The sequence below is a fragment of the Empidonax traillii genome, unplaced genomic scaffold, assembly GCF_003031625.1.
Source record: "Empidonax traillii isolate 1590-97213 ecotype Southwest subspecies unplaced genomic scaffold, ASM303162v1 scaffold1290:size209104, whole genome shotgun sequence".
NCBI classification, from domain to species: Eukaryota; Metazoa; Chordata; class Aves; order Passeriformes; family Tyrannidae; genus Empidonax; species Empidonax traillii.
The window spans coordinates 182,095-194,042 of NW_020956483.1; the positions used below are offsets into that span (position 1 = coordinate 182,095).

Below are 11,948 nucleotides of genomic sequence, written 5' to 3' on the forward strand. Positions count from 1 at the left end.
ACTGGGAGCATGTGTCACTCATCCCAACATGGATTTATCTTGAAATCAGTAGGACTTGGACCTGTGCGATGTAACAGATTAGAAATACAATGAAAATTTAATAGAAGTGAATAGACAGCTGTGAAAACAAAACTGGAAAAAGTGGATGCTTGTCAAAATAGACATTAATCTTCTGTAGCATTTTAGGGAGGGCTGATTTATAGACCTCCATAAATATTCCTTTTTTTTTAAATTGTGATAAAGATGGCTTCTAAAAAAAATTACTTTGTCAAATGTTACTGTGGAGGGTGAAATAGTGGTTGGTTTTTGTTCATCAGAATTACATCACTTTCATATTTTTTTCAGGTTTTGGGGTTCAACTGTAACTAACTCATAGACATTTGCTTTTCTATAAATGAAATGAGTCCAGGGAAGTAGTAGATGACCCCTTTACAGAGATGGATTTCTTTTTCAGAGCTAGCAAGAGAACTGGATTTCACAGAAGAGCAAATTCACCAGATCCGAATTGAAAATCCCAATTCACTTCAAGACCAGAGCCACGCACTCCTCAAGTACTGGCTTGAAAGGGATGGGAAACACGCAACAGGTTTGTTTCCATTTGGTGTGTAACTGGCTCCTGTTTGCTACGTGAAGTGGCAGGTGTGTGTGTTGTAATCACAAAGAGGCAATATTTTGGCCCTGGAGAGAACGGCCACAGATTGCACTTAGTGCTGTTTCTAGTCTTATCTATATAAAGTGGCAAAATTGTTAAAGGAAAAATCAGTTTTTATAGGCAGCTGTTCAGTTCTTTTTGGATTTTACCTGGCAATGCTTCTAAATGCATCTGTAATTTATATACGATGGTATATTGGTCAGTATCCCATGGATGCCTTTCACGTGGCAAACAGAAGGGAGAGGCCACGTGCAGTTCTTAACTGAGCCCCACGGTGTTGTTCTGATGCCGCAGATACAAACCTTACCCAGTGTCTTACGAAAATCAACCGGATGGATATCGTTCACCTCATGGAGACCAGCGGCATTGACTCCATGCAGGTCCACGGCACCCGCACCTACCCGGAGATGGAACAGTCCATAGGACTGGACCACAGCGAAGGTAAGTGGCTGCTCAGCCAGTTTGCAGAAGCTTCTGCTCGGAAATGTTTGAGCACGGATAGTATGGGCGAATGCAAGCCTGGCATTGCACTGTCTCACCAGGGATAAGGTCTGCGCTTTAACTGATTCTTAGCAAGCAAATAATGTGCTCAGAGACTTTTGCCCAGTTTGCTGGGGTTCTTTAGCTCAGACAGGTACTTTCATGACGATTCAGAAGGTTGTATTAGGATCTGATGGAGGTTTGTACAAGGAAAACTGCTCCATGCTTTGGGAGAACCTTTGGATTCAAGAATCCAGGGTATTTTTATTCTACTAGGATGTGATTCCATTCCTTAAGTGTAAAAGTTTGATGGATTAGATCATGGATTATAAACTGAAGAAGCACTTTCAAATTATGTGAATACAGTAGTGATTAGTGATTCTTCTATGTGCTTAATTCAATACTGCTTTGAGATTAGGGGTTGGGGGTGAGTGGATGTGTTTGTATGCTTTGAAGCACATAAATGAGCTAGTTCTTGTACCAAATTCTGCTGTGAATCTGCTTGCATACTTTGAGGGTTTCAAGATTAATTAATTTAGCTAAATTTCTGGGAAAACTTTATTTTGTCTGTTACTGTCCAACTTTGGCCATAGTACTGGTACTCCATTGTTACTTCAGCTACTTAGAGAGGTTATGTCCCTATGTTATGCCACTGAAGATGTTTAAGAATTCCAAGCACTGTGTTCCGCGCAGGGATTTTAAATGGAGCACAAGAGGGAGTTCCTGCATTCTTGTAATGCCATTTCTCCTCTGTGTGTTTTTGCAGGGTTTTCTGCACTGCAAGAAGAAGTGTACAGCTCGAGACACAAGCAGGAACACCACAGAATATCAAAAGACAGCGAACCGACCGAACACCCTCCGCTCGTCTCCGAGGAAGAGGTGTCTGCCAGTTATTCCCCTTTTCAGGACAGTACTCCCAGGAGTGAGGCAGAGGTATCCATGGCTGAGCTCCTGAGGCAAGCACATAAGGAACAAGTAGAAACCGAATTCTCAGGGAAACCCCAAGACGTGCCAGGAAAACCATCTGCTTCACAACATGAATATTTGTAAGTGTCAAAAGACCAGGGTGAAACCTGTGTGGAACAGATTCCCTCTTCTTTGTGTAGTAAGAGGATTTTTACTGTTTTCTTTGAAACATATGAATGCTGTTTAATTTTCTTCCAGTTGGGCCCGGGCTTGATTTTTCAATCCACGTGGAGGAAGCCCTAGGGCTCAGGAGAGAAAGTCTGTCTGTGGCTGTGAACACAAAGCAATAAGCAAGTGTAGTGCACGTGGGAGAAGAGAGGTTAATGTAGAGGTGGGGTTGGTTTTTTTCCAAACTGAGTATAATTTTCTGTGTGTTAGATGGGAAGTAATGTTAAACTTAGTGGAATTAACCCTGAATTCTTCTGTGGGGCTGTGTCAGTGGGGTTGGTTTTGTTTGAAAAGGAACTTGAAACAGATCACGTTTTTATTTATCCACACCATCCCTAATCGTGTGACCATGCTGAGGCCTCTCCACTGGGTTGATCACGTTGATCAGTGATTAGCTTTGCTGTGGCGGTGCAGCTCCAAACAGTCAAAGGGCAGTTGAGTCCAGCAGATAGATGGTCTTTGGGGGGGTTCTTTTGCTCAGGGTACGCTTTACAGCCAGGACAGAGAGTGGGAGACAGAAAACAACATTTAAGGCAGAAGATTTCTGTTGCACTGATAGGTAAAAATACCAGTGCCTCCTGAGGATTTGCCTGAATAAATGAAGTTTTTGAGGAACAGAGAACATATGTGAGACAATATTTCTACACGAGACAATATTTCTACACGAGACAATATTTCTACACAAGAGGAGTGGTGACAGGGGAATATCACTACGCTGCAGGTCTAAAAATTGGGGGAAAAGTGGGCTAGTTTTAAATAGCTTGTAAGGAAGATGTTTTAAGAGGAATTATACAACAATATTGCACGTGCATATGCTTGAATTAGATGTACTACCTAATATATATGTTAGATAGTAATGTATGTAATAATAGGTTTCAGTAACTTGCAGCAGCAATGAAATCATAGCAGTGTTCAACCATGAAAAGAGCAATACAATCAACATCAGATTCTCTGCTAAGTTTCTGTTTGGTCAGGCTCTGGAATTCTACATAAAAGTTGGTCTCTTCTCCCCTGCAGCTTTATAGATTGTAGTTAATGTAGTAGTTGCTTCTAATCCATTTACAGTGATCCAGTCTCTTTCCCTAAAATAACAATAGGCAATATATAGAGTTGTGATGGCACAAGTGACAGTGAAGCTCACTGAAATGTTTTACGAATACCAGGTTTTGCAGAATTGGGTGCAAGGTTTGGGTATTCATCTGGAGGTTCACTTGGGAAGGTGAGAGGGATTCCCAGCCAGATTACTATGTAGTTCTTGTCAAGGAGTACCAGTTATTTCTAGTCAGCAGATGATGCAGCAATATTTATTCACTGCATAGCGTTTCATTTATGGCACTTGGGAAGCGCTGCATGGTGGTAACTTCCTGTCGTTCACAGTGTCACGACTCCAGGAACAGAGCAGTCTGCGGCACCGGTAACTGGGAAAGCAGCAAGCACAGCCAAGGGAGAGGCAGAAAAACCATCCCCACAGCCCCCATCCTCTGCACAGAGAGGTGACTCTCCCATCATCCAGGAGCCTGAGGACCCCCAGCTCCACCGGGATGACCCCTCTCCAAGGAGAACTAGTCTTGTGATAGTGGAGTCAACCGATGAGCAGACGGAGAAGTCTGGAAGGGGCTATGAAGAGGAATCTTTAGAAAAGGTAAAGAACAGTTTTACTTCAAAATACCGGACACAAAAGGTTTTTATGTCTCACTTGTTCCTTAGGATGAGAATATTTTTAATTAATCCCCATTAATTAAAGTCTTTTCTCCCTCTCTCTGTGGTTAGAAGGGTTAGCTATAGGCATTTCTGTAGGGGTTTGCAGAGCTGAGGCAATCCTAAGATCCTGAAGTCTAGGCTGTAGTTCTGGTTCTGCTCTGCCCTTATTTGACCTTTGGTCTGTGGCAGTTAACAGAGAGAGAATTAGTGTCACTGCCAGGTGCAGAAACAAACCATGTACAAGCAAAAGCTGAAACAGATGTTGTGCAAAATAAAGTAGTAACATTAAAAGCTTATAAAGAAGGGTAAGACTAGCTCAGAGCAGTTTGAAAAAAATGGTATGACAGATCTGTAAAGTTAGGGAGATGGAAAAGAGGCAGCAGGTTGTGCATTTACAAAGGATGTACTGGAAGAACGGTGTTTATGTAGCATTGCAGGCAATAAAGAGAGATGGGGATGGGAGAGGAACGTCAAAAACAATATGAGGCAGGTCTTTACTGCAATGTTCTGAGAGGGAAAGACATCAAGAGGGAAGGAAAGAAAGCAAACCATATGGCTTTTAGTGGGGAATTAAAATTTCTTGTCAGATAAAGGTTTGCTTGTTCTAGGTGAAAGCTAAGGAGAGAAGGCATCCTTGCAAAGGAAATTGGGTTTATTAGTTAAGTTAGAGCAGAGAAGGCACAGTTCTACTGATGCACAAACTGTTTCTTGTCTTGACAATTCACCTTGACAATCATTAGAGACAGGCTCTTCTGTCTGTGCTGTTTATGTGACCAAATGTACCACCTCTAGAATGGAGGCCCTCTGGGATCCCAGAAAAAGGTGGAATTTAAAGTGTGTCAGGTGACTGAAAGTGTAGCTACAACAGGGCTCAGTACAAGGGCTGCTGTAGGAAAGGCTGCCCTCAAAATAATGGGCTGCTTTTCCCCTCCAGTTCTTTTATTAAAGCAGGACAACAACTGACACTACCAAAAAGAAACTCACCCCCCTAATTTATTTCCCTCTCTGTGCTTTCATACTGCTGCTATTTCCCAAGTCATTCATTTAGCCTCTCTTTGCCTTCTGACCTCTTCATTTAGGCTTCCAATTCTTCCCTATGCAGGAGAGAGAACTCCAGCACTTGGTCCTGATACACTGCCCTCTAGTTAAAACTGTTCAGGCCTGCTGTTTGTATGCTGCACTCTGTACTTCCCAACAAGGAGGCTTTCAGATATTTTTCTGTGTAGTTAACCCAGAAACCACATGAAATATGCAGGAATTCCAGGGCTGGTGTAACGAGGCAGAAGCTGTAAGTACTGCTAGTACCACACACAACAGAGCACTGCTTCCATACCTCCCTTAGGAGTTAGCAGAGGAGTTGGGTGGGCTGGAGATGAGCTCGGACGAGGACGAGATGGTCACTACCAGGGTCGTTCGTCGCCGGGTGATTATTCAGGTACCGAGTGGTGAACGATTGCACGAGCCTGTGGTGCCTTAGGACCTGGAAACACAGAGAGAGCCACTTAGCTGGTGTGACAGCACAAGCTGCTCCCAAATAGTGCATGGGCCTTGGATAAGCCATGCCAATACCTTAGGATTACAGTAATACTGCTAACCCAACTCTAAACTCCATTAGACACCTTGATAGGAGGAGGAAGATGACTTCTCAGCTCCATACACAACGCAGTCAACTAACATACCTTTGCCTGTCTGCTGTGGCATAACTTTTCTTTGCATGCCTTTCCAAGGATTTATTTGCAGAACAGATTTTTTTTCTAACACTTCTCAATATTTTTTTTCCTCCCATTCAATAACCAATTAACCGATTTTAAAACTGCTCCTTTCAAGTGACCCACGTGGAGGCCTCGCTTCACACCCACCTTTGTTCTTTGTCATACAGGCTGATAGTATGCCTGACATGCCACCAGAAACAGTCACAGAAGAGCAGTATACAGATGAACATGGCCACACAGTGGTAAAGAAGGTATTGTCAGTTCTGCCCCTTCCTACCTTCTTCCTGTCCTATAGAAGGCAGGATAAAAGCATCCGGATACCCGCCAGACTTTCTGCTGTGAAGGGGCATAATTTGCAGAGTAGAGAGTGGAAGGAATGAGAAATTGTTTTCATGAGAGATACAAAGTTTGAACAATTATTTTGCTTCTCAAGATCATTCTGTGTTACAGTATATAATGTAAAAGGGACATATTTTGTTAATTTCCTCACATAAAGCCAATGAAAATTCTGCACAGATCCTCATGTTTTACAAGCAAGTTGTTTGGTTTTTTTTTTAAAAGGTACCTGCTTGAATTCATGTCAAAATAAACCACCACAGCCAAATATTCTTGAGTTTTGATGTACAGGAGTGAGCATGACTGTATTCTTATGGATGCCTTGGATGTTGCCATGTAGAGCTCTGGGTCATCCATACAAAGATGCACACCCATCCTCCTGAGAAATTTCTCGAATCTTGAACCCTGTAATTGTCTTCTCCTCCTCTTCCTCGAGAGCTCAAGCACCAGACGAGTCTCTTCAGTGGGTTCATTTGAGCTCAGTAGTTCAGCAGTGCTCAGTTCCACGAATCTATTTCTATGCATTTGTGTGGAAGAGTCAAACACCATCTGTGCAGGTTCTTTCATGTAGGAAAAGATGCCCTCTGAGTGGAAAATGCTGCATAGAGGACAAGGAGAGGAGTATGTTGCTGCTGAGTCTTTTGGGACTAAACTCCGTTTTGTCCCCACAGGTCACTCGGAAGATCATCCGCCGGTACGTTTCTCCGGATGGCACAGAGAAAGAGGAAGTCCTTGTGCAAGGAGCACCACAAGCACCTGTCACCGTTGAAGAAGGAGATGGCTATTCCAAAGTTGTGAAGCGGGTTGTGCTGAAGAGCGACAGCGAGCAGTCAGAGGTAGGTGGTCCTTTCCTTGTGATGCTACAAAGCACCAGCACCCCAACAGGGAACTGCATCTTATCGTGCTCATTCTACAGCCCAGTCCTAAAATTCTACAGTTGGATTAAGTTTAACTTACTGGTATGTTCTTTGCTTGAAGAAAACAGATGGCTTTTGTGCAAATTGTTTTAGAGCCAGATAATGAAAAATAAAAACAACCTGAAAAGCTGAGTGCTTTTCAGTCTGCCTTTTGCTGCCATCCTTGCACTGCGTGGTCCTTGCAGGCATTTATGCAAAACTGTTGTGCCAGAAGTTGGGACCTAGGGCATGCTGTCAGCAGTCCTGGGGTGAAATGTAGGAAGAAGCAGTGATTAGAAATGCAAAAAACATCACTGATATTTTTTTCTTGTCAGAATTCCTCATCAGAATGAATTCTCTAGGAGTAAGGTAACAAGCAAACAGAGGCTTTTTATTTTGTTGGCTGACCCTTAACGGAGCTACGCTTTACTATACGGAGCCCCCAGGCGTGAAAGGCAGCTTTTGCCAGAGCAAATCATGCAGTGTGGAATTCATCTCCCTACAGGTGACCCTGGCTGAGCCTGCCGTCGTGCCTAGTGCCTCCAAATTCCAGTCGGAGCCAGTGGAAGGCCGGAAGGTCAGCAAAGTCATCAAGACCACCGTAGTGCACGGAGAGAGGACGGAGAAACACCTGGGGGATGCCAGCTTAGCTTCCGATCTGCCATCAGCCAAAGAGGACTTCGAAGAGGTACAAATAGCTTTTATAGAACTGCTGAAAGGAGGATTGCAACATCCCCAGGGACAAATTCTACTCTACTGAAAGGTTTTGCTGGTGGAGCACCAGACTGAGGTGCTGAGTCCAAAGCTGTGTTGTTACACTCAGCCAATTTATAAAAAGCTCAGTGTATAAAGAATGTGTAGGGGCAGCTGACATTGCAGAATTTTAACCTGTTAAGATTGTAGGAAAAACACATATGGAGGCTTTATGTGAAGCTGTTAGAAATCTTGGATATGGGTGCTGGTAAAGAAGAAGAGTATTCGTCTGTTACCAATTTTAGAAAAGGATACAGTTCAGTGTACTGGCTGGGTAAATAGAGTCTGTGACGGGATTGTCCTCAAAAGGACAAAACAGCTACTAAGCCAGTGAGCACTTGTCTGGTTTTACGCTTTTTCTGATCAGTTTAGACATTTCAGTAAGAGAAAAGTGTTATTGAATTAATATAGTTCTCTTTCTCTTCTACAAGCAACTGATACAGCTTCACTCTGAATCCAGTTTATTGTCCCTTTGAATAGCATGTCTTAGAGGTTAAAATAGATGAACAGAGAGAGAGATAAAAGACATAGATAAAAGCTGCGTGGCTTTAGGTGAAATGTATGTCTATGGTTTGTTTTTTTAATGTGAGGAAATAATAGCACATAAAAACATGGATGCCACGGTCTAGATGTTTTCTGCCATGCTTTCTCCACTGCAGCTTGCAGGAGGACAGTGAGCACAAACCTAGATTGTGCCTAGTTCCTAAAAGGGTGAGAACAGCCATTGTCTTCTGCTCTAAGTGTTTCAGTTTTGTTTTAATCGGAAGTTTATGTTTTCATTGGAGGCTTTGAGCTATACAGGTAACCACGTGAAATTCCAACTGCCTGCTTTAGTAGAGAAAGAAATCAGGAGAGAAGATGGATCGATAATTAAAAGGTTTGCTTTGGCAAGTCAGTAAAAGGGTTGCTGGAAAAGAATTAACAGACTCACAGTATATGAGTGGATTTCAGTGAGTGCCTGAAGTGAAACACACACGAGCACCTAAAGCTTTATAGTGAACAAGTACTAAACTTAACTACTAACAGTGTGTCAGTGCAAGGGCCGGTATGCACGGGAAAGGGAAAACTCCCCTGGAAACACTCGGGGAGAAAGAGCAGAGCAAATAAACCACAAGTGCAAAATCAATCTAGTCTTAGACTAGACTGGCTGTGCCCCCAGAGGGGGGTCCTGTAGGGCACAAGTGGGGGACTTTGGGGGTGTTGCATCCCCGCCATCCTTTTTCCTGCTCTTCTGAAACAGAGCTAAGTTCTATAGGAAGAAACCACTCAGATACCCTGCAAAGTGTATTGCCTTCCCCTAAAAAATATCCCCTCACCTGTGTGATATGAGGGACTTTACTGACACCACCCCTGTCAGATATTAGGAACTTTATGGCCTCCGTCAGTGTTCCCCCCAGTCCTGTAAGGGACAGGCAGATGTCCAGTGATCTAAGGGCCTGCATTCCAGTTCTGTTCCATGCTGCTCATGCCTAATACTTCCTGTGTGCATGTGCGTGTCTTGCAGCATGGTGATGCAGTAATCCCAGTCTGTACCTTTAACCTACAGGTAGAGAGTCCTTTCTCAGAGCTGACATGATGTGCCTTGCATCCAGCACGTGTAACCCTTCCTTGGGAGCTGTAGATGGAAATTGTTGCACATCTGCAGGATCTGTGGTCTTTCTAAGGCATAGCTCTGCTTTCTTTTGTTTGCAGGACAACCCTAAGTAAAGCCAGCACTCAGAAGAGGACCGTGATGAAGGATCGGTGTGGCAAACGCGTTCACATAGAAGAGCTGGAAGACACCCCAGAAGCGCTCCCCAGGGATGACCTCCAGCACGACCTCCAGCAGCTTCTTCGGCACTTCTGCCAAGAGGACTGGAAACAGGAGGCCAAGTGAGAAGCTGCCGCCCCCCCCCCCCCCCCCCCCCCCCCCCCCCCCCCCCCCCCCCCCCCCCCCCCCCCCCCCCCCCCCGCCACAGCTCCACGTCACCCTCCGCCCTGTATGCTGCCATCACCTCCCCTGGGGAGCTGACAGCATGACTGACGCCATCGCCCCAGTCACTGCCATTTCTCCTCGTGCAGCTGCAGCGAATTCAGTTCTTCCCCACCCTGAGCTCCATCTTGTGTTTTTCTTCTTTTGTACCCTGTAAGCTAATTTGTGACCAAAGATAGCATCCTTCGGCCAGGATGATTTCTCCCCCGCCGCACCTCCTCCTTGTCGGCGCCGCCGCTTCTCGCTGTCCCTTTGCTCCGGTGCTCCTCGAGCCGACTTCATCCACAGGCCTCTTCCAGTGACTATGTACAAGGGAGTGCACATGTAAACTGTAAATAGCCAGAGTATTTGGACTTACAAGACTGCAGGAAACACACTGCCCGTGGCTTCTGTCGCCCGGCAACGCTGTGGAGCGGCGACGGATTGCCCGGCGTTGTCCCCGTCGACTGCAAACACACACTGACCGAGGAGGAAGCGCCGCGGAGCTACCGAGCCCTAAGACTTATGGTTTAGGGATCTCTTGTAGTTAAAGGCTCTAAGAGTCAGGCTAAAAACCTGGAAACCCAGCTGTTCACATGAGTAACAGCTGCCTGTGGCCATTAATACTGTTAAGACCTTCTGACAGCCGCTGAAAGATTTCCAGGAGGAAAATCCAAGAAATAATACCCTGTTAGGTACCAGAGATGCTCCCAGCTATAGCTATGGCACACCCCCATGCAGTGTTACAGCCTATTAGATCCGGACCTGGGGCAGGGCATATTAAACAATTCCAACTCCGGTAGTTCCCCGTTTCCATCACCGCTTAGCCAACCTCACCGACAGACCGGTGGTACTTCCTGCTGGCCACTGCACTGTAGATAACTGCGGGAAAAAGACTTAACCCACTATACAGGGAGAATAACTAACTCACCGTGTTTTATCGAGATTGCCTCTTAGCTGAGCCGTGCATGTGGCATTCCAAGGTCAGAACCAAACCCTCCTAGAACCACGTCAGCTTCTCCGCCCTCTTAGCACTGAGCGAGCAGTTTTTATCTTCCGATCGAGTGTTTTTTAAAGAACAAGTGCTCACAATCCTCGGCAGCCAGTTTCTGTTCATATTTTGTTATGTAACTATATATAATATATATATTTCTAAACCGACCCTCTGAAAAACCACGATAGCATGTCTGCACTTTTATTTTCCGAAAAGGGAACATAGGGATCTGAAGCTTTGGGTGTTCTATACCTTAATATTTAATGGAGGGAGCTCCGTAGGGTTTTAGCATCACACACGTACACACAAACACACTAACTTAATGTTTTTAAACAGCTGTTAATTCATTTTTTTTAATAGTACACTTGACACCAGAGTAAAACCAACCCCTCTCCTCTAGGAGTAATCCTTTGTCCAAGCTTATCTGGCCTTCTGCAGTTCTAGGGTTCTTGGTTTTGTTTGTTTGTTTGTTTGTTTTTTAACGACTCACTCAGTGCTCAGAACAAGGGCACTTCCTCATTAAGGTAAGGTAATGATGCCAAAAGCATGGAAACATCTCTGCAGTTCTGGCTTCCTGCGGGCAGAACCACCTGAGGTGCCGTGCTGACACTTTTTGGGCAGGCAAGAAAAGAAAAAATAATAATAATAAAAAAAAAAAAAAGCTAAAAGAAAAAAAAGTGTTTTGGCAGCCAAACCGAATGAGACCCGTGATGACACATCTCACAGCGCATCGTGGCTTCCCCGCCGTCCGAGACGGCGCGGGAGGGTCTTTGAGGATGGGGCTCTCAAGAAATGCATTTCTGTTGTGTTATTTGCGGTGCAGATGATGTTCTGTGTAACAACATAATGGTTATTCACCTCTTATTTTGATTTTTTGCTGTGTTATCGGAGAACTTGAATACTGTGAGAAGAAGTGAATTTTAAGTTGACGAATCAGCATCTTGTTCCCATGGTGATAACACTAATTGAATATATCTATGAGGGCATGTATTAGTTAAAAATTAAAAAGATACAACACTAACAATACATAGCTGCAATGTGTACAATGGCTGATTTAACTAAATAAAAATGTACAAGTGTTAAATGTAGAAATGGTGGCTCACTTGCTTTTACTGCCGGCACAGCAGGGCGAGGGAATTGCAACTCCTCTACCCAGCTCCCTTCTAGACATATTTAGTTCTGCATTCAGAACTGTTGGTATGTTCTAAGTCAGCTAAAATTTTTATTAGGAGTAATTGTTATTAATTTCTCAAAGGGGATCTAGCCTTGTTTTCTACTTATTTTATTGGCCTGGAAATGAGAGGTTCTTTCAAATATACCCCAGACTGCTTGCTATGGT

At 44.3% G+C, this 11,948-nt stretch overlaps 1 protein-coding gene across 20 annotated transcripts in view; it reads left to right on the forward strand.

Annotated features, from left to right (window-relative positions):
* ANK2 (ankyrin 2) overlaps nucleotides 1-11,697 on the forward strand; it is a 171,903-nt gene extending 160,206 nt beyond the window's left edge. For 13 of the 20 annotated variants that reach the window (XM_027906395.1, XM_027906384.1, XM_027906386.1 and 10 more), the window contains 10 exons: nucleotides 455-586; nucleotides 947-1,093; nucleotides 1,899-2,178; nucleotides 3,644-3,908; nucleotides 5,847-5,930; nucleotides 6,687-6,851; nucleotides 7,417-7,599; nucleotides 8,450-8,541; nucleotides 9,357-9,568; nucleotides 9,620-11,697. In XM_027906395.1, coding sequence (XP_027762196.1) covers nucleotides 455-586; nucleotides 947-1,093; nucleotides 1,899-2,178; nucleotides 3,644-3,908; nucleotides 5,847-5,930; nucleotides 6,687-6,851; nucleotides 7,417-7,599; nucleotides 8,450-8,541; nucleotides 9,357-9,540 — 1,532 coding nt within the window. In that variant the 3' untranslated portion in view covers nucleotides 9,541-9,568; nucleotides 9,620-11,697. Of the gene's footprint in view, nucleotides 1-454; nucleotides 587-946; nucleotides 1,094-1,898; nucleotides 2,179-3,643; nucleotides 3,909-5,309; nucleotides 5,403-5,846; nucleotides 5,931-6,686; nucleotides 6,852-7,416; nucleotides 7,600-8,449; nucleotides 8,542-9,356; nucleotides 9,569-9,619 lie in introns of all 20 variants that reach the window. The other 7 variants (XM_027906374.1, XM_027906375.1, XM_027906377.1 and 4 more) reach the window with 1 other exon arrangement.
* Nucleotides 11,698-11,948: the final 251 nt, after the last annotated feature.